We start from the raw sequence: 22,586 nt of genomic DNA on the forward strand, positions 1-22,586 counted from the left end.
ACGGCCGAATTCACTAACGTCAAATAAAATTAAGCACGTCTTAAAAATATTTTTCTCTCAGTAACAATTTTTGTTTGTTACTGCACAGCAAAAGTACCTTCTTATAACCTCTTAAAGTTAGCTGCTGTTTTCTGGATTCGGCTGTTACTTGCCAGATGAATATTATTATAAAATACGGCTGAGAACTTTTGGACGCAACGAAGACTTGATTCCCGCCGCATGCGGCCGGCGGGCCATAGTTTGGCGACCACGGCTGTAGACTGACGAAAAAACATATACCACAGCCTTTTCCTTACAAGTACCCTCCCCGACATTTCCGTCACTGTAATTCCTGTCTACTCTAATTAGCACATCTGCGATCATTGAAATTTCGTCTTGATACTGTTTTTAACGACAACTCTATAAAAATTATATACAAAGCCTCTGTAAGTGTATATTTACATACTGAATGTGGGGTAGTTAGTATTAGAATAACCCAGTGTAGTCAAATAGTTAGATTAACCCTGTCCATAGCAAGTGCCGTTAACCAATTAGTGTAAGCTGCTTGTTACGTATTATAATAGGACCCACTAATTAAATCGGGTCGTGGGTTAGTGAGTATAATATAATATTGTTGTTTATGAATCGCTTGTATCATACTGAATGTTAACTGCAGAGATGTGATGAGTGAAACGTCTGCTTTGTTATCATATGAGGATTCAGCACACTGAAAATCACAAGAATTAGCCTGTTTAATTAAAATATATGTTTCGACGTCCGCTTGTAAAGCTGGTCGAATGAGTGAGAGGGCCCTTATTAATAAATATTATCTGTTCATCTCCGGCTACGCATGTCAGCAGTGTTACCTTAATTCCACACAAATATGGGCTCTTTGGAAATTCGACACCATCAGTATGTACGCAAACTACACGGCAACGTCGTTCACACCCTCTCCGAACTGCCACTCACGGAACTATTTAACACGCACAGCCCCCTGAAGTAAATATGACTTCTCGTAACCACATCGCAGTCTGCGAGTGTTTGCAGTATTGCGTCTCCCGTACAGCAAATCGCACTTAGTGAATACCTCAGCGTCTGCACGCACGAGCGCCATCAGGCAACATCGCTCGCGACCTCTCCTAGCTGTCAAGCCCCAACCTACCTTACTTGCACAGCAACTCAGACGTAAACACGGTTTCCCGCAATCACACAGTCACCGTACTTGCCCCGCTAATAAATCCACACACAGCCGGGAAGCTCAGGTGCGTGGGCGACCACCAGGGGTCACGTGCCGGGCATTAAGACCGGACTTCCGGTCGCCAGCTACCCTCACAGCACCAGGAAAAAAATATAAATGGCCCCTCATTTCCGCCCCCGTCCCCTTCTTGCCGCAAATCCGCGCTAATGAAGACATCGGAAACCTACCCCGTCGCTGCTTGCGACACGCGAGAACTGCCTACGTCCGCCATTAGTCTGGACAACAAAGGTCCGACGACAGGTGTCATCAGTCGCCCCGAGCTGGCCAGAGGGAAATTACGTACCAACCCACTCTGCAGTCTCCAACTGCTGCCACCTGTGGAAATGCGACGAAGCGCCGTGCGTCACCGCACCAATCACAAATGAAAGTACACAGTTTTTGATATTGCTGAACAACAGTCCTACAATAATAGTTAAATGAACCCAACGCCATATGACTGTAGTGTTCTTTATTTAATTACGACCCAGGTTTCCGCTTGTTATGCCATTTTCAAGTGATTTGGTTTATGTCATTAACGTATATTGCAGGATATCAAGCTCTTAATTCATGGCCAGTTTTGAGCTTGATGTCATGCAGTATATGTTAATGACATAAACCTAGCCGGCCGTGGTGGCCGAGCGGTTCTAGCCGCTACAGTTTGGAACCGAGCGACCGCTACTGTCGCAGGTTCGAATCCTGCCTCGGGCATGGATGTGTGTGATGTCCTTAGGTTAGTTAGGTTTAAGTAGTTCTAAGTTCTAGGGGACGGATGACCTCAGAAGTTAAGTCCCATAGTGCTCATAGCCATTTGAACCATTTTGAACATAAAGCCAATCACTTGAAAATGGCATAAAAGGCAGAAACCTGCGTCGTAATTAAATATACAACAATATAGTCAAATGGCGGTGTGATCATAAAAAAAACAAATTAAAATAGAGCGCCTGGAACACCAGCATCGAAAAAACCCACAAAAAAAACGCACCGACTTCAGTTTCGCAGCGACTTACTTTTTTAAATAAAATAAGTATATTTGGCAGCCAAGATCTCATGTTGGTCTCTATCTGTCATCTTCGCATCTACAAGGTACTCAGAAAAAACATTACTACAGTTATTTTGCATGTCCATCCTTTTAGCAGGACGTCTCTAGGACGACGGCCGTTTACTATCGTGAGACACCTGCAACCGTTCTTATGATTTTATTTTATTTTGTCGCTACTAGTTTCGACCCTTCATTGTGTCATCTTCAGGGTGTTTTTATGCAGTACCGGTTGATACGATCCCGGTCAGTTGCCAGTGTCAGCACTCCAACCATCAACTGCCGAGTTGGCAGTTGATGGTTGGAGTGTTGACACGTATGTTTCAGATTATCTGCAAATCCAGTAATGCTGGCTACTGATGGGTGATCCAAGGGGATCGTATTAACCTGTACCGCAACAAAACAGCCTGAAGATGACGCAACGAAGCGTCGAAACCGGTAGCGACAAAATAAAATAAAATAAAATCAGAAGGACGGCTGTAGGTGTTTTTATTTTTTTGTCGCGTTACTACAGTGCAGTCGGATGTCTACGTCGTCACCGCCCCCCTTCCCCTCCCCCGTTCTTCAGATCTTACAAGAATACGTGTTCGCAAACAGACAACATTAGTTCCAGAGTTAGAAGACAGTATTCGGATTACAATTTCAAGAAGGCAAAGGTTCGAAGCCCATTCTACCTCACTGTTGTAATCTGTCAGCAAGTTACAAATCAGCGGAGAGAAATATTTATTTTGGAAAGAACTGTAGTGGTACCAGTATTGAACCCTGTGGAATACCAGAAATAATTTGTCCCCACTCAGAAGAAAATGAGAACTGCGTGAGCTCGTGTATTTACAATGTGTTCAGAATGCATCGGGCTGCTCTGGCTGCGTTTTGTGCTCCTTCTGTACATGAAAATAGCCTAATTGAGTAGCATCGTGTCTCAGTTTGTACCACAATTTAGGGGAGGCGTGCACAAACCTAACGCGGTATCTGCCGACGGAGTTACTGCCAGTGCTTATTCCGTAACAGCTGCAGATGTGCGTTTGCGCCGTGTGTGCAATACACTGTAGCAGTTTCGATGAGAGACACAGTACTAAAATATCGCCAGTTGTTCTGAAGACAGAAAGCTAAACAACTGACCATGACTAGTGAAACAAAGAGGATATCACTGAAGATGCTGTAACAGCACGGAAACGCTCGCTGAAGGTAGTCAGTAAGAGAAATTATTGAATTTTGCTCGTGGTTAGATCATGAAATATATTTGTAGCGAGCGCCACTACTGACTCACCGTTACTTCGTTGAAAACAACCGACCACAGATAAAGGGATTACGATCCGGTGGCAAGCGCGGCGTCAAGCCACCCTTGTGAAACACGCCGGGCGTCGTGTGCGGACAGGCAGATGCGAGAGATTCCCACGCAGGATTTGCGCTACACTCGCAACGCCGCCGGCGCTTACGCACAGAGTCCGGAAAAACATGGCGTACGCAGACCGGGCAGCCTCTTGCTAATTATAAGGCAGGCCTTCCTCTCGGGTCACGCTAACTGCAGCACAGCACGCGATCCTGCGCGAAGTGTACACACATTGTTTCTGCCCAGGGTCTTTTAGTGCCGCTGGTATAAGCTTTACGAAATAACATATATCGTAGGTTGGTGCACAAGCTCGTAGAGTTTTTTGTTTTGTGTTGATATGGTGTTATTCGTTCATTTATGAATTGTCATGTCTTATTTGTAGTCTACTACCGTTGTTTCAATTTACATACTGCCATTTTGTCGTACGGGGATAGTAAAGGGGAACTGTGGATGCTAGAAAATGGAATGTCAAATGGAGAAATTCGGACATTTCCGACATATTCTTCTGTTTGAGTTCAATACAGGGGTCGCAGCAGCGGAGGCAGTCAGAAACACTTACGTCGGCCATGAGGATAATCCCACTGATCGCATCACGGCAAGTAAATAGTTTTCTCGTAGTAAAAGAGGACCATTTTGACATTAGTGACCCTCCACGTTCAGGACGACATTCGGATTTGATAAAGATCGTTTAAACGCATTATCCGGCCTGTGTGGCCGAGCGGTTCTAGGCGCTTCAGTCTGGATCCGCGCGACTGCTACGGTCGCAGGTTCGAATCCTGCCTCGGGCATGGATGTGTGTAATGTCCTTAGGTTAGTTAGGTTTAAGCAGTTAACTTCTAGGGGACTGATGACCTCAGATGTTAAGTCCCATAGTGCTCAGAGCCATATCATTTGCACTACTTCATGGTGTCAATGCATGTCCTAAGTACGTCAGTCCCCTGTTGTTCGGGCTTCTGTCAGAGAGTAGTCGAGAGTACAAGAGTAGTCGAGAGTACAAGAGTAGTCAAGAGTACAAAAGTAGTCAAGAGTACAAGAGTAGTCAAGAGTACAAGAGTAATCAAGATGACAAGAGTAGTCTTGAACGAACTGTGACAGAAGCCCGAATAACAGGGGACTGACTTACTAGGAGATGGATTGATACCACGAAAGAGTGCACCGATAATGGCTAGGCACTAGCCGAAATCTAGATTTGCCTAATAAAACCAGAAAGAAAAGCATGATGACTGTGCTATTATCATTTAAAATAGTGCCAATTTTAGGTAGCCGTGATGAAGATAGACGAAGATCAGCCATCACTCTTCTCTCCGAAGTAGACGAAAAACACTCAATAATATTGAGATCTGGTGACTGCGGTGGCCATGGGCTATGCGACAGCTCATCCTCGTGCTCACAAAACCAGGCTTGAGAGATGCGAGCTGTATGAACAGGCGTCCACTCCTCTTGGAACACAGCATCACGAATGGCGAACACATATTGCACCATGCTCATAGATCTGATCAGTCAAAACGATCACGATAACCTAGGCAGTAATATGACCTTACAACCCTAAGGTCCATCACTGTCGAGGTAAGAAGCACCTATCTCCCATAAGGGTGGACGATGGGCAGGGTACCAAAAAGACGTGACAGAAGTATAACTGAGGAATGGCTGGGACAGTTTCAACCAAATTTCGTATACACAGAACTCAATGTTCGTGTACAAATACTGTAGTTCTGAGGTACCCTTGAAACCTCTAGAGTTGGGGTGGGTATTGGGAGGGACGATACGTAAAAATGTTTCAAAACGACCTGTCGGTATAGCTTTCCTGTATATAACTAATTGCAATTCTGTACAAATATGAAACGCAATATGTCTCTTATTTGCGTGGTTATAGGGAGCTTCAGGAAGAGCATTAGGGAACGATTGACAAGAACGGGGGAAAGAAATACAGTAGAAGAAGAATGGGTAGCTTTGAGAAATGAAATAGTGAAGGTAGCAGAGGATCAAGTAGGTAAAAAGGCGAGGGCTAATAGACATCCTTGGGTAACAGAAGAGATACTGAATTTAATTGATGAAAGGAGAAAATATAAAAAAGCAGTAAATGAAGCAAGCAAAAACGAATACAAACGTCTCAAAAATCAGATTGGCAGAAAGTGCAAAATGGCTAAGCAGGGAAGGCTAGAGGACAAATGTAAATATGTAGAGGCATATCTCACCAGGGATAAGATAGATAGTGCCTACAGGAAAATTAAAGAGACCTTTCGAGAAAAGAGAACCACTTGCATGAATATCAAGAGCTCAGATGGAATCCCAGTTCTAAGCAAAGAAGGAAAAGCAGAAAGGTGGAAAGAGTATCTAGGGTGTCTATACAAAGATGATTAACTTGAGGACAGTATTATGGAAATGGAAGAGAATGTAGACGAAGATGAAATAGGAGTAGACAACATTCCATTAGAACTACTGACAGCCTTGGGTGAGCAAGGCCAAACAAAACTCTACCATCTACTGAGCAAGATATATGACAGGCGAAATACCCTCAAACTTCAAGAAGAATATAATAATTGCAATCCCAAAAAAAGCAGCTGTTGACAGATGTGAAAATTACAGAACTATCAGTTTAATACGCCACTGCTGCAAAATACTAATACGAATTCTTTACAGACGAATGGAAAAACTAGTAGAAGCCGACATCGGGGAAGATCAGTCTGGATTCCGTAGAAATGTTGGAACACGTGAGGCAGTACTAACCCTACAACTTATCTTAGAAAATAGGTTAAGGAAAGGCAAACCTACGTATCTAGTATTTGTAAACTTAGAGAAAGCGTTTGACAATGTTGACTGGGATACTCTCTTTCAAATTCTGAAGGTGGCAGGGATAAAATACAGGGAGCGAAAGACTATTTACAATTTGCCCAGAAACCAGATGGCAGTTATAAGAGTCGAGGGGCATGAAAGGGAAGCAGTGGTTGGGAAGGGAGTGAGACAGGGTTGTAGCCTATCCCCAAAGCTATTCAATCTGCATACTGAGCAAGCAGTAAAGAAAACGAAAGAAAATTTCGGAGTAGGTATTAAAATCTGTGGAGAAGAATTAAGAACTTTGAGGTTCGCCGATGACATTGAAATTCTGTCAGAGACAGCAAAGCACCTGTAAGAGCAGTGTCTTGAAAGGAGAATATAAGATGAACATCAACAAAACAAAGCGAGGATAATGGAATGTAGTCGAATTAAGTCGGGTGATGCTCAGGGAATTAGATTAGGAAATGAGACACCTGAAGTAGTAAAGGAGTTTTGCTATTTGGGGAGCAAAATAACTGATGATGGTCGAAGTAGAGAGGATATAAAATGTACATTGGCAATGGCAAGGAATGCGTTTCTGAAGAAGAGAAATTTGTTAACATCGAGTATAGGTGTGTCAGGAAGTCGTTTCTGAAAGTATTTGTATGGAGTGTAGCCATGTATGGAAGAGAAACATGGATGATAAATAGTTTGGACAAGAAGAGATTAGAAGCTTTCGAAATGTTGTGCTACAGAAGAATGCTGAAGATTAGATGGGTAGATCACATAACTAATGAGGAGGTATTGAATAGAATTGGGGAGAAGAGGAGTTGTGGCACAACTTGACTAGAAGAAGGGATCGGTTGGTAGGGCATATTCTGAGGCATCAAGGGATCACCAATTTAGTTTTGGAGGGCAGCGTGGAGGGTAAAAAGAGATGAATACATTAAACAGATTCAGAAGAATGTAGGCTGCAGTAGGTACTGGGAGATGAAGAAGCTTGCACAGTATAGAGTAGCATGGAGAGCTGCATCAAACCAGTCTCTGGATTGAAGACCACAACAACAACATGTAGACTATACACAATCACGAGTACATGTATTGGTTTCCTCACTACGTCAGAGCTCTCTAGTTCCTAGGCAGCAGAATTCTATCACTTGTCCCAAAGTGTTGTTCGGCACCGGTTGCTGGCTGGCTACATACGCCGTCTGATGTGGTCTTGTCCTGTGACCGGTGGGGGTGGCTGGAGGCGGTGGCGGCGGCGGCGGCAGCAGGGCCAATGCCGCGTGCGGGGGTGGGCCAACCTGAGGCAGGGGCGGGGGGTGCCTAATTATAAAACAGAGCGCGCCGCGTCCCCGGTAACGGCCGCAAGGCACGCGAGGCGCTGGCCCCCGGGTCGAAGCCCGCGGGCCGCTTCTCTGTCTGCCCGACAACTCGCCACCTCCTGGCAACACCGCCCACACTGCTCTTCCTCTGGTGGTTATACCAACAACCGCAACCGAGAAACTGATTTAGCTATGACTCGCCACCCATGTCTAACAAGGGAATGCCAAAGATGCTACATGGAAATGAGAGTTCCTTACGGCTTTTCGCGGATGATGCTGTAGTATACAGAGAAGTTGCAGCATTAGAAAATTGCACCGAAATGCAGGAAGATCTGCAGTGGATAGGCACTTGGTGCAGGGAGTGGCAACTGACCCTTAACATAGACAAATGTAATGTATTGCGAATACATGGAAAGGAGGATCGTTTAATGTATGATTATATGATAGTGGAACAAACACTGGTAGCAGGTACTCCTGTAAAATATCTGGGAGTACGCGTGCTGAACGATTTGAAGTGGATTGATCACATAAAATTAATTGTTGGTAAGGTGGGTGTCAGGTTGAGATTCATTGGGGGAGTCCTTAGAAAGTGTAGACCATCAACAAAGGAGGTGGCCTTACAAAACACTCGTTCGACCTATACTTCAGTATTGTTCATCAGTGTGGGATCCGTACCAGGTCGAGTTGACGGAGGAGATAGAGAAGACCCAAAGAAGAGCGGTGCGTTTCGTCACAGGGTTATTTGGTAAGCGTGATAGCATTACGGAGACGTTTAGCAAACTTAAGTGGGAGACTCAGCAAGAGAGGCGCTCTGCATCGTGGTGTAGCTTGCTGTCCAGGTTTCTACAGGATGCGTTTCTGGATGAGGTATCGAATATATTGCTTCCCCCTGCTTATACCTCCCGAGGAGATCACGAATGTAAAATTACAGAGATTCGAGCGCGCACGGAGGCTTTCAGACAGTCGTTCTTCCCGCGAACCATACGCGACTGGAACAGGAAAGGGATGTAATGACAGTGACACGTAAAGTGCCCTCGGCCACACACCGTTGTGTGGCTTGCGGAGTATAAATGTAGATGTAGATGTCAAATCTGATGTCCCCCAAGATTGTTGGACCAAATTTCTTCCCCACATGTACAATGGGAACATAGTATTCCCTTTTTCTCCTTACCCAGACTTGCATGGTCTCTGGTATCACATAACATATGCGCATACAAACACGATTTATTCACGGATTAATGTTTAACTTTGACAATCAGATGGCAGCCTATGGAATACTTCCTGCTTGGCTTTCGGACCATGTTCAGAGGCGTAGAGTGGACTTTTCTTCACGATATTTCTAATTCTCTGTTCCTCAGCAAACAACCTCAAAATGGAGCACTTTCACAAAACATCACTTCTTTTACAGAAACTTTAAAGTTTAAAGCCGTGAAAACACAGAGTCGCCTTGTTTACATGGGGCTGCCAAAACTGGATGTCGTAAACCAGTTTCCAAATACCGTTTCTGGATGGTCACGTGAACACTTCAAAATCTATTCTGCAAATCCGCTTCTAGTTTCCGGGTTTCCAGTTCCGCACTTGATTTTCGCTCCCATGTAAAGGCAACTGGTTTTGAAACGTGCTTGGTATATCAGGTTTTCTCTTCTTTAAAAAAAAATCGGGTAATTTGGGCACATTGGCCTTCTGTACAGTGAAGGATAAGTAGAAGTATTAGACTGCAGCTGCTTACACCTTGTCTAATTGAAGGGAAATAGCGATTGTGCTCAATAAATCAAAAGACAAAGGTTCTGGGTTTGAGTCATAGTCTGGGACACAGTTTTAATCTGCCATCTAGTTTCATTCATGTTTTACCTACGAATCAATCAACTCCCATCTTACTCTGCTACAGGTATCATAATCAAGCCGAACAGTGGTGCAACAACAAATGGAACAACAAATTAAATATCCTCAGCAAATGGTCTATCACTTAACGTAGAAATGGCATTACGTACAAGCTGAGATATATAATCATTAACAACAATACAGCACAGAGAAAAGGGACTATGTGAAACTGGTGATTCGAAACTTCAGGGTGTTCGTACTGGTTAGAAACTGAATCAAAGCAGCATTTTCTCTACACGTTATTTCGGTGATGTAAGCAGGAGTAAAAATAGCCTACTTTACGTATTTCCATTCATTGATGCCATGTAGTATAATTTCCTGAGGCAATTCCACAAACGGGCACAAAGTATACGTTGTGCAGGAACATGCCTTAACGATACCATGTGGTGTTCATCCTCGAACTTCATGTGGAAAACTGTTTAAAAAATTGGGCACACTAACGAAGGTCTTACAGTGTTACGAAGTTTCATGTGAAGTATCAGGCAAAATTTGTAAATAATGGCAGCATACGTAAATATAACACTATAATCCACAACTAAAGGCTACTCTTGCACATGAGAATGAAAAAAAGGAGCCCTAAAAATATTTGACCACCTCCTCTGTGAATTAAAGGTAATGTAATGGAACGAAAGTCTTAAGAAGAAAACTGAAATTACAGCTTGACAACTCAGAGATGCGCGCTGTCAGCGCAGTTAACTCACGTTACATCAGTCCTTGGTCTGAATCCTTGAAATGGTAATTCCAGCTCTGCAGACTCACCTGGAACAAAGAGAAAGATAAACTTTATTAGAGATTTATACAAAAAAGGCGACGATGAACAACAGAATGCTAAACATGCCATGTGGAGATATCACGTTTAAGGATCCCCGATGATCAGTTCTTGGACCGAAGTTATTTTCCCCTACATTCGAGGCAAATCCAGCAAGCAACGTGAACTGAAATTAAAAAATAACAGGAGCACTTATGCAGTAAATAAGAGCACACAGGAGTACAAGGCCCACATCCTCTACTAGTAAGAAATTCTATCATCAGGTTGAAATTTCGTTTGAACAGTACAATACCTTACTAGCCATGGTTGTATCGGAGATGGTATGCCCTAGCCATCCTCTGAAAGCTGAACTGCTTACCTAGTAAGTTAATTTTAGACTTTAAAATGTCATTATCACTGGTGAAAGAAATGGTGATAAGAAAAGTCTATGGACCACCTAACGATCGAGTCCTGAACTTTTGAATTTGTACCTCGTTACATTCCCCACAGAGACACAGATCCATACTCACAGCGTCTGTGTAAAAAGTGATATTTCTGACTTAGGCAGTTATCGCAGCCATTGCCACACACTCATTAAAAGAAAGCTAAACTTTTTTTTCGAAATAGTATTATACACCATGATGTCTCCCTAATAACATCCCAGATCCTCAATAAATCGAGGTCTAATAATTTTACTTTCACGTCTTTCTCAGATTCGCAAATGCCCTATGCAAGTACTACGATACCTTTTCATTGCACAGACAAATGGCGATGTAATGTATCTCAGTGTTCATCATCAGCAATATTTATCATGCATCACCTGTCCATCGCATGGCAGGAAGCGGATCTTCCCAAGTGACTGGATGCAAGCATGAGAATTATTTAGTGTTTACAAAAAAGCGTCACGTATATTTGCAGCAAGTAGTACCGATGAAAACAAAAAGAAAAGTTCTATAGTTATATGTTCGGAAACTACACTACTGGCCATTAAAATTGCTACACCACGAAGATGACATGCTACAGACGCGAAATTGAACCGACAGGAAGAAGATGCTGTGATACGCAAATGATTAGCTTTTCAGAGCATTCACACAAGGTTGGTGCCGGTGGCGACACCTACAATGTGCTGACATGAGGAAAGTTTCCAACCGATTTCTCACAAGCAAACAGCACTTGACCGGCGTTGCGTGGTGAAACGTTGTTGTGATGTCTCGTGTAAGGAGGAGAAATGCGTAACATCACGTTTCAGACGTTGATAAAGGTCGGTTTGTAGCCTATCGCGATTGCGGTTTATCGTATCGCGACATTGCTGCTCTCGTTGGTCAGCAGAATATGGAATCGGTGGGTTCAGGAGGGTAATACGGAACGCCGTGCTGGATCCCAACGTCCTCGTATCTCTAGCAGTCGAGATGACAGGCATCTTATCCGCATGGCTGTAACGGATCGTGCAGCCACGTCTCGTTCCCTGAGTCAACAGATGGGGACGTTTGCAAGACAACAACCATCTGCACGAACAGTTCGACGAAGTTTGCAGAAGCATGCACTATCAGCTCGGAGACCATGGCTGCGGTTAGTCTTGACGCTGCATCACAGACAGGAGCGCCTGCGACGGTATACTCAATGACGAACCTGGGTGCACGAATGGCAAAACGTTATTTTTTCGGATGAATACAGGTTCTGTTTACAGCATCATGATGGTCGCATCCGTGTTTGGCGACATAGCGGTGAACGCACAGTGGAAGCGTATATTCATCATCGCCATACTGGCGTATCAGCCGGCGTGATGGTATGGGGTGCCATTGGTTTCACGTCTCGGTCACCTCTTGTTCGCATTGACGGCACTTTGAACAGTGGATGTTACATTTCAGATGTGTTACGACCCGTGACTCTGTCCTTCATTCGATGCCTGCGAAACCCTACATTTCAGCAAGATCTACATCTACATCTACATGACTATTCTGCAATTCACATTTAAGTGCTTGGCAGAGGGTTCATCGAACCACAATCATACTATCTCTCTACTATTCCACTCCCGAACAGCGAGCGGGAAAAACGAACACCTAAACCTTTCTGTTCGAGCTCTGATTTCTCTTATTTTATTTTGATGATCATTCCTACCTATGTAGGTTGGGCTCAACAAAATATTTTAGCATTCGGAAGAGAAAGTTGGTGACTGAAATTTCGTAAAAAGGTCTGACCGCGACGAAAAACGTCTTTACTGTAATGACTTCCATCCCAACTCGCGTATCATATCTGCCACACTCTCTCCCCTATTACGTGATAATACAAAACGAGCTGCCCTTTTTTGCACCCTTTCGATGTCCTTCGTCAATCCCACCTGGTAAGGACCCCACACCGTGCAGCAATATTCTAAAAAAGGACGACCGCATGTTGCAGGTCCTGTACGGGCCTTTCGTGAAAATGTAATCACATGTCAGTTCTAGTATAATATATTTGTCCAATGAATACCCGTTTATCATCTGCATTTCTTCTTCGTGTAACAATTTTAATGGCCAGTAGTGTAGCACCTGTTGATATATGGGCCGTTGAAGATCCAAGTTCAACAGCGTGCATTTCATGTAGAGATGAGGCTTGATTCACCAAAGGTGGCACGGTAAATTACCACAGTACGAACTCTTGAGAAATGCGTAACCTTGAGCATTCCTGGAAGTTTGGAATCAGGACCTCTTAAGTAGCAATGTCTGGCCAGCAATTCTTTAAACAGAAATTGGGCCTGAAAAAAGAGGTGTTACATTACTTACTGAATTCCCCTAGTACGTTGAAATATGACCACATTTTTAGAAAAGAAACACAGTCTTTTGCTGGCAGGCCGACTCTTCTTTTCCAGTCTTTCTCGTGTATGAAGGGAAAAAAAAACATGTGAAGATAAGTTTCATAGTCTTTCAGGCGGGATAAATTTTCGACCACGAGTGCGTAAGGAACAGTGGAATAGTATGCTGGAGACCCCCCCCCGTTCACAGGCCGTGCCAAGTAGAGAGTTGAAAGGCGGAAAAAAGACCGTGGAAGCGAGCGACTGTGAATTAGCTTTTAGCCCCGCAGGGCGCAGCAGTCCGTTACAATTCTGGCACCTCGGCGCAGTCGTCCGGCGGCAGAGTTCGCACGCTATGGATAGGTCCGCTTTTCACGAGACCGCGCTGGCGAGCGCCGTGCCAGCTAAAAGGCGGGAGCAGCGAACCGACTGCGGCAGCGATAGCAGCAGCTCACGTGTGTTCCGATGGCAGATCGCCGTGGCCGTATGGATGTCGATAACATTGCTTCAGATTTTTTTTTCCTCCCCAGTATGTGGTACTTAGTCCCGTAAAAGCATCGAATCCGCGAATTTGGGCTTTCCACTTGTAAAAAAGAACATAAATTTAATCACATAGCGCGCCCCTGAAGTTTTAACACCCATACATTATAGGTTCACCAGCTATGCGGAATGAACACTGTGCCAAAGATGCTGCCCAGAAGTATCACATTCGATGTTCTTCAAAGACTGATTCTTGGACCAAATCAGGTGACCCTAATATTTAGGATGATTTTGAATACTGATGCGTTGAAACTATTCTTATCCATGTCGGTTTCGATAAAGATATCGGCCATGTTGGTTCCAGCATGACACTTGCAAACGAGAAAGAAATGGATCCTTCAGAGCGGTGCAGAAATTGTTTTAACCGTGAATTACAGGTCGCCAGCGATGCATAATGAAAGGAATGTCAAAGATGAATACGGACACATCATATCTAATGCCCTTCAAGGATCAGTTCTTGCGCCGGCCGCAGTGGCCGAGCGGTTCTAGGCGCTACAGTCTGGAACCGCGCGACCGCTTGGTGCGCAGGTTCCAATCCTGCCTCGGGCATGGATGTGTGTGATGTCCTAAGGTTAGTTAAGATCAAGTAGCTGTAAGTTCTAGGGGACTAATGACCTCAGATGTTAAGTCCCATAGTGCTCGGAGACATTTGAACCATTTTTTATCACTGCACACAGGGTCAGTTTGAACAATGGGAACCTAGTATTTTCTTTTTTATTCCTATTTCGTGTTTCTCTTACTCTGTCATGTACCATTTCCGGCAATTTATTACGGTCTTAAGAATCATACTTGCAAAACGTGATTTACCCTGTAATCACTCACTTTCTTTAATGCCTTCATACAGAGGACATTCGGACTGCCTATTATTGAAGATCTCCCAGCTGTTTACTATAGATCGAACACACCAGGCTCCTATTTTAATTTGAACAAATGCTAACAGTCCTCATGATAAGACTTGAAAGTTACATCTGTGATTATTTTTTACAGTCGTCGTTCTACTCATCCCTTCCACCTTGGTTTAGCTCTTGACAAACACTCTAAAATGAGGAACCAATTTTCTGTGAGTTGAATGACATAGTGGAATGGACAACTACAGCCAGACGTACCGTCGTCTGGCTTCGGCATAAATTTCCGTGTGAAGTACGTAGCCGACACACCTTTTCACTGTCATATTACCTCCACCAACAAACAGCAATCGTGCTTGCGTACTGTCCAAAGACGATAACGCCACAAAACAAGTCCGTTCCGTTGTCTCCTCCACAATCACAACTCAGACACCTGTAATCAGATACATAATTCTTACATAAACAACTTTTCCGAAATATTACAATCTTACATTCCGAATTATTTTCGTTGTTCACCCCCACACAAGCAAAGGGTGTTTACGACAATCCCTTCTGCCTTGCAGTTACGCAACTACGAAGGAACCAGCTGTGTTACATTAGCAAGAATGCACATTTCCAGAATGAGGTTTCCACTCTGCAACGAAACGTGCGCTGATATAAAACTTACTGGCAGATTTAAAATGTGTGCCTGACCGATTCTTGAACTCGGCATCTTTGCCTTTGCAAGTGCTCTACCATCTGAGCTACCGAAGCACGACTCACGCCCTGTCCTCACAGCTTTACTTCTGCCAGTACCTCGCCTCCTACCTTCCAAACTCTATAAGCCATGTCTCCGCAATATCCTTTCTTTCAGGAGTGCTAGTTCTGCAAGGTTCGCAGGAGAGCTTCTGTAAAATTTGGAAGGTAGGAGGCGAGGTACTGGCAGAAGTAAAGCTCTGAGGACGGGACGTGAGTCGTGCTTGGGTAACTCAGTACAGCGTTTGCCCGCAAAAGGCAAAGGTCCCGAGTTCGAGTCTCGGTCAGGCACACAGTTTTAATCTGCCAGGAAGTTTCAAGAAAACACATTCCTGAAGTTTTGTAAATAAAACTATAGATCATCTCCTAATATAATTTACATCAACTATTACCTCTCTCCAAGTCCCTGTACATCATATTTATAAGCTTCTCATAAATGTTCGTACAAAATTACAGCATATCAGCTCTCCTTTTCCTTTGTTTCCATTTTCTGCGTTGCTTTTTTTCGTATTAAATTGATAAAAGACCATAACAATGTGTCACGTATTGCCATTACGTGTAAAGTAATGATGGTAATATGTACGCTGTAAGACCTCAGTTGGCTAAAAAATAAAAAAAAAATATAGAGAGACTAGAATGGATACAACAGGATGGTGAAGGAAATCGGCTGTGTCTTTTTCAAAGTAACCTTTCTAGCATTTGTCTCAAGCGATCATTCGAAGGAAAAGGTTCTGGTAAAGTGGGGCTCTAAAACACATACCTCAACAGCTGTTGAGTTTTCGTCTTCATCTTCGGTACTGTGAAACAAATCTCTTCAACTGAAAGCTCTTTGCTTTCCATATTTTGGGAGGAGGTAGTATGGATCGAAACAAGAAGAAAGTGTCTAGTAAATATGGGCTCTAAAATCCATACCTTAACAGTACTAGCTCAGTAGATGAGATGTGATTCACAATTGCGAAGATGAACAAGTGCTCATAGCTCTTAGGATATGCACTTCAGAGCCCACACTTACTGATTTTTTTTCCTTTTTACGTCCCCAGTACCACCTCTTAAAATGTGAAAACTAAAGAGCTTGCAGCAGAAGAAACGTGTTTCGGAGCATCGAAGACGAAGAAAACTCAACAGCTCTTTTTGAGCGCATGTTTACTATACTTTTTTGCTTTGAATGATCGTTCCTATCATAACCGTGAATATCGACCACTCCTCAGGGGCAATATGTATAATGTTTCAAACCAGCAATCAAGGGAAAGCTACGACTTTTCTAGATGGACTAAGTTTCTGTCTTACGGAGTAAAGATATACCATTCGTGGATGAAGAATACTATATACAGTCTGTTAACTAAGAGCGTGGAAGGCATTATCACGCAGATAATAAAAGACAGCCCAACAGAGGGAACCTTCGTCGTTCATACAATGACCACAAAACATTAGTTTACTGTCCGCTCCCGGGAGCTGAAGGGTCAGCGTGACGGATTGTCAACCGTCTCGGCCCGGGTTCGATTCCCGGCTGGGTCGGGGAATTTTCTCCGCCCAGGGACTGGGTGTTGTGCTATCATCATCCTTTCATCCTCATCGAGTGTAGGTCGACGAAGTGGCATCAAATTGAAAGATCGGCACTCGGCGAACGGTCTGCCCGACGGGGGTCCCATAGCCATACGATAAAATAAATAAATTAGTTTACAAGTTTGTTTGTGTGGCCATCCTCCGCAGCAAACATATAAATACTTGTTTAGCACATCAAACTGGCTTTTCGTGTTGCTGGTTAATTTATTTATACCATACGCGGTTCGCATTCTCCTGTTCTAAGGCATCGTCAGTGGGATTTATAATGATACAGTTTCTGTTAGTTATAGATTATCGAACTTACGATTTGCTGGTCTGCGTTTCCTCACATCTGGTCTGGAGGTGACACTAACACTTTTATCACTGTTCTATATTCACATCTTTGTATTTTCACCATCCACACACTCATGTTTCCCACTCTTTTTTGTGGTGGACTATCGTTGTTCTGTCACTCTATACAACTATTTCGTCGTACACTTCTTTTCACAGTTTGATTTGCAAAACAAGTAAATATTAGTTTACTTCGAATTCTTCACATAGATCCACGAGAAGAGACATGAGTGCAGCTTACGCGTCGCGTTTATCAAAGATATTTGGTGCCGACTGACAAACTTTGATTCGCCGACAAAAATGAAGATTGCATACCACAGGACAATCACCCGAAACACCGCAGAAGGCTTTATAATGACTTGAAACAGAATGTAGATGCAGGTAATGGACAGATCCTCGCAGTTGCCTGACACCGATCCTATTGAAAAGGTACGGTCTTGCATCAAAAATAAAAGGCAAAAAAGATCAAGATTTTTAGAAAGCTGTCAGACCACTCGACGCATTTGGAGGTCTTCTTCACGTGAATATGCGAAACACTTGGTTTCAAGCATGCCTTGGAGGTGATAAGCAATTATCAACACTGCGGGTGACGGGAAGTATTACTAACTGTAACTGGATTTTTTGTTCACATGTGATCTATGTATATGTTTATGTTTGCTCTCAAATACATATTTCTACTGATTAACCTGACTACGATCTTACTTAACTAACCGTATATAATTCAAAGTTAGGGGCTGCAGAATTGAAAAACTATACCGACGGAGTGGAATCATTCTTCATGGTCATATCAACGAGTTCACTTCTCCATTATCCTAACGACCTTTAAATAACAGAAAGGCTCTACTTTTTTTTTTAATTTCGACAAACAGGCGGGGCCCATCCGGACCCCATCAGACGAGCAGCCTTTTGGCGTTCCGCGAAAGTTTTTCGATTAATTTCGGCCTATCTCTTGTTCTTCTGCACGCCGTTTATCACGATTAACTGGGAAGTTTAATCGCGAAATGGTCGGAAAATTGGATCAGGAGTCGATACGCCAAGTGGGAGAGCAGGCGGCGTGTGTGATCGCGGCCAACCCTCAAGGGGGCAGGAACAGCCGCTTGTTGGGGAGATGACGCGTAACCAGCTGGAACCCACTGCAGTCCATGTGAGCGAACATGTGTACTTCGCAAAAATTTTACGCACTGTATTTTTCGACCAATATTCGTAATCAATGGTTGGACAACAAATTTTACTGTCCCTCTAGACTGCACGTATTTTAAAAAAATTGTGAGTTGTTACGGCACTAGCGAAGCATCTTGAGATCCGAATACGGCAGCTGCCAGAATAACAGCTCTAGTTTGTAAGTATTTTTACATGTTACGTCAAAGGTGTGGTGCTACAGAAGAATGCTGAAGATTAGATGGGTAGATCACATAACTAATGAGGAGGTATTGAATAGGATTGGGGAGAAGAGAAATTTGTGGCACAACTTGACTATAAGAAGGGATCGGTGGGTAGGACATGTTCTGAGGCATCAAGGGATCACCAATTTAGTATTGGAGGGCAGCGTGGAGGGTAAAAACCGTAGAGGGAGACCAAGAGATGAATACACTAAGCAGATTCAGAAGGATGTAGGTTGCAGTAGATACTGGGAGATGAAGAAGCTTGCAGAGGATAGAGTAGAATGGATAGCTGCATCAAACCAGTCTCAGGACTGAAGACCACAATAACAACAACAACGTCAAAGGACAATAACAAATTACGAATTATGAACTACATATACCGGGTGATCAAAAAGTCAGTATAAATTTTAAAACTTAATAAACCACGGAATAATGCAGATAGAGACGTAAAAATTGACATACATGGTTGGAATGACATGGGGTTTTATTAGAACAAAAAAAAAAAAACAACAAAGTTTACAAAATGTCCGACTGAAGGAGTGGACAGTAAAACGTCAGTACCTGCTACAGTGACGTATGACAGGTACGCCGATTTATAGAATCGCATCATCCCCAGCCTGGCAGATAAACACCTGTTGGAACGTACGATGTTTATGCAGGATGGTGCTCCACCCCATACTACTAGACGCGTGAAAGATCTCTTGCGCGCGTCGTTTGGTGATGATCGTGTGCTCAGCCGCCATTTTCGTCATGCTTGGCCTCCCAGGTCCCCAGACCCCAGTCCGTGCGATTATTGTCTTTGGGGTTACCTGAAGTCGCAAGTGTATCGTGATCGACCGACATCTCTACAGATGCTGAATGACAACATCCGACGCCCATGCCTCACCATAACTCCGGACATGCTTTACAGTGCTTTTCACAACATTATTCCTCGACTACAGCTATTGTTGAGTAATGATGGTGGGCATATTGAGCATATCCTGTAGAGAACATCATCTTTGCTTTGTCTTACTCTGTTAGGCTAATTATTGCTATTCTGATCAGATGAAGCGGAATCTGTAGGTCATTTTTGAAATTTTGTATTTTTTTTTCGGTTCTAATAAAACCCCATGTCATTCCAAGCACATGTGTCAATTTGTACCTCTCTATCTACATTATCCCGTGATTTATTCAGTTTTCAAATTTATACTGACTTTTTGATCACCCGGTAAATAACAAGGAATGTTTCTTTGTTTTTTCGTCTCCTGTGCGTTTCTATACCATTCATCGGATTTGCAATTCAACTTTCGTAGTTACGCACACGCTCGCAAATACTCATTATTTGTGTAATGATTTGCATGAAATTACTCTGGGGTAGCCACATTTATCCAGACAGAGGCCTCTGGAACGCACCCTACGCGTTTTCCGTCGCTGCTCCAGCCACGTCCAGACAAAGGGATACGCGCGATCGTCTCAGAGCGTATGCGCACGCCTCCGGTTCTAGTATTTTTCCAGGCAGCAAAGATGACAGTGATGTGTGAGCCGCTTCCGTCAGCGTCATTAAACCGTGGTGCGTCTTAATGACGTGCCGTTTGTCAATCTCCCACGAGACGTCACTTTGAGCAGGGGTGCAGCCGGCGTGGTATATCTGCAGTCGGGAGGCACCCCTTCTCAGGCGCACAGCCTCTCCCACGCTAGCTGACAAAATAACAGACGGCAAGCAAAAAGTACCCCAATGCACGGAACATATGTCCTATGAGGATGCGGCGTCTAGGAAGAGGTGTGTCTGGCAGTGGTAAATACGACGTACAAGAAGGAACGATGGCGGGTTGTCTGTTGTACTACAGTATACGTGCCAAATGAGGGATATGACGCTGAGAAATACTGCCCAGTTTCTTGTTAGCAGGGTTGACAACTTCCCCCGCTACACGAGAGAACGTGTGCTGTTAACTTCTCGGGGAACTCCCAACTGGCTTGAGAATGGATTACCTACAGTGCTACAAATCTCATACAATCGCACGATACCATTTAAAAAATTGCCTATCTAACAGCTTGCAGTGGCCTCAAAAATTTTATGTTCCGTATTTAACGTAATTATTGACCAATATAAAAATTTAAAATGCTGTCATAACCTACTCATCAATATCTGTAATCTTACGTTACAGGTTTAACAGTTTACGAAAATAATTAAAGTTATTTACAACTCAGATACGAAGTATTTATATTATAAGCTAATATTTATTTACTACTTGGTTGTGAACTGGCTTTCCGCTTTTCAGACGATGCTGAGATAACGCAATATTAAAGAGATAAGCCACACAACTTCAGTGGGAATTCATAGCTGAACAAAGATATATGACATTTTATGGCTGTATCTGTTGGTCACATTCACCAGTTTGTCCATGTGACATAGTAACCTGTCCCATTACTCAGTTCCATAACATTTTTTGCTTGTACATTCATACAGTTTTAATATTTGAATATACTGTTATGTAAGATTTACTTGATCAGGTCCCTTTCGCATTACATTGTACTTGTGTTTTGTTTCGAAATAGACAAAAAATGTCACATATCTTTGAACAACAATCTTCGTATAGCTATGAAATCTCTCTGACCTGTCGACTAAATGGTTCATATGGCTCTGAGCACTATGGGACTGAACTGCTGAGGTCATCAGTCCCCTAGAACTTAGAACTACTTAAACCTAACTAACCTAAGGACATCACACACACACATCCATGCCCGAGGCAGGATTCGAACCTACGACCGTAGCCGTCCCACGGTTCCAGACTGTAGCGCCTAGAATCGCTCGGCCACCACGGTTCCTACACTCAACTAAAGTGATCCCACTGATCATATCATACTGCAGAGGCAACGTGGCCTGCCGTACTCACACGACAAAAATTCTCCGTATTGGCAAAATTTTCAGTATAGCCACAACGGTGATGATTCCAATTGGTATGATTTACATGATGTTGTAGATTGAAGATACGGAAATCTATGTTTATAGAATTAGTAGATACGAAAACTTCTGGCAATGTTGGCTGCGACTAAATCTCTGAAATTTTGGCGGTAGCAGGGATGAGATGAAGTACAATGAGTGAAAGGTTATATAAAACTTGTACAGAAAACAAATGCTGCTGTAAGAATCAAAGGGCATGAAATGGAAGCAATAGCTGAGAAGGGAGTGATGGGGTTGTAGCCTGTCACCGATGTTATTCAATCTCTATACTGAACAAGCAGTAAAGGAAACAAAGGAGAAATTTGGAAAGAGTATTAAAGACCAGAGAGAAGAAATAACAGCTTTGATGAGAGACGATGACTTCGTAATTGAGTCAGACATACCAAAGGACTTGGAAGAACAAATGAATTAAACGGACAGTGTCTCGAAAGGGCGTTATAAAATTAAGATTTATACGATTGAAACAGGGGTAATGGTATCCAGTCCAACTTCATCAGACGAGATTGAGGGAATGAGATCAGAAACTGAAACAGTAAAAGTAGCAGGTGAATTTTGTCTTGTGAAAGTGAAACGCGGATGATGAACAGTTCAGACAGCGAGAGAATACAGACTTTTAAATGCGGTGCTATAGGAAAATGCCGAAGACTGTTTGGGTAAGTGGAGGTTGTACTGAATCGAACTGGTGAAAAAAGACGTTAATGGCACAGCTTGACTGAAAGAAGGGATCGGTGGACAGCACAGATCTTGAGGCACTGTTGTTGTTATTGTGGTCTTCAGTCCAGAGATGGTTTGATGCAGCTCTCCATGCTACTCTCTCCTGTGCAAGCTTCTTCATCTCCCAGTACCTACTGAAACCTACAGCCCTCTGAATCTGTTTAGTGTATTCATCTCTTGGTCTCTCTCTACGATTTTTACCCTCCACGCTGCCCTCCAATACTAAATTGGTCATCCCTTGATGCCTCACAACATGTCCTACCAATCGATCCCTTCTTCTAGTCAAGTTGTGTCACAAATTTCTCTTCTTCTTAGTTCTATTCAGTACTCCCTCATTAGTTATGTGATCTACCGATATAATCTTCAGCATTCTTCTGTAGCACCACATATCGAAAGCTTCTATTCTCTTCTTGTCTAAACTATTTATCGTCCACGTTTCACTTCCATACAAATACTTTCAGAAAAAGACTTCCATA

The 22,586-nt window shown here is 43.3% G+C and overlaps 1 protein-coding gene across 1 annotated transcript in view; it reads right to left on the reverse strand.

Moving 5' to 3' along the window:
• Positions 1–7,454: 7,454 nt before the first annotated feature.
• The window catches only part of LOC126293225 (uncharacterized), a 99,723-nt gene continuing 84,591 nt past the window's right edge, over positions 7,455–22,586 (reverse strand). The window contains exons 4-5 of the mRNA XM_049986346.1: positions 10,244–10,301; positions 7,455–7,662 (exon numbers count right to left, since the gene is read on the reverse strand). Coding sequence (XP_049842303.1) covers positions 7,455–7,662; positions 10,244–10,301 — 266 coding nt within the window. The remainder of the gene's footprint in view (positions 7,663–10,243; positions 10,302–22,586) is intronic.

Source organism: Schistocerca gregaria, chromosome 10 (genome assembly GCF_023897955.1).
Source record: "Schistocerca gregaria isolate iqSchGreg1 chromosome 10, iqSchGreg1.2, whole genome shotgun sequence".
In the NCBI taxonomy this organism is placed as follows: Eukaryota; Metazoa; Arthropoda; class Insecta; order Orthoptera; family Acrididae; genus Schistocerca; species Schistocerca gregaria.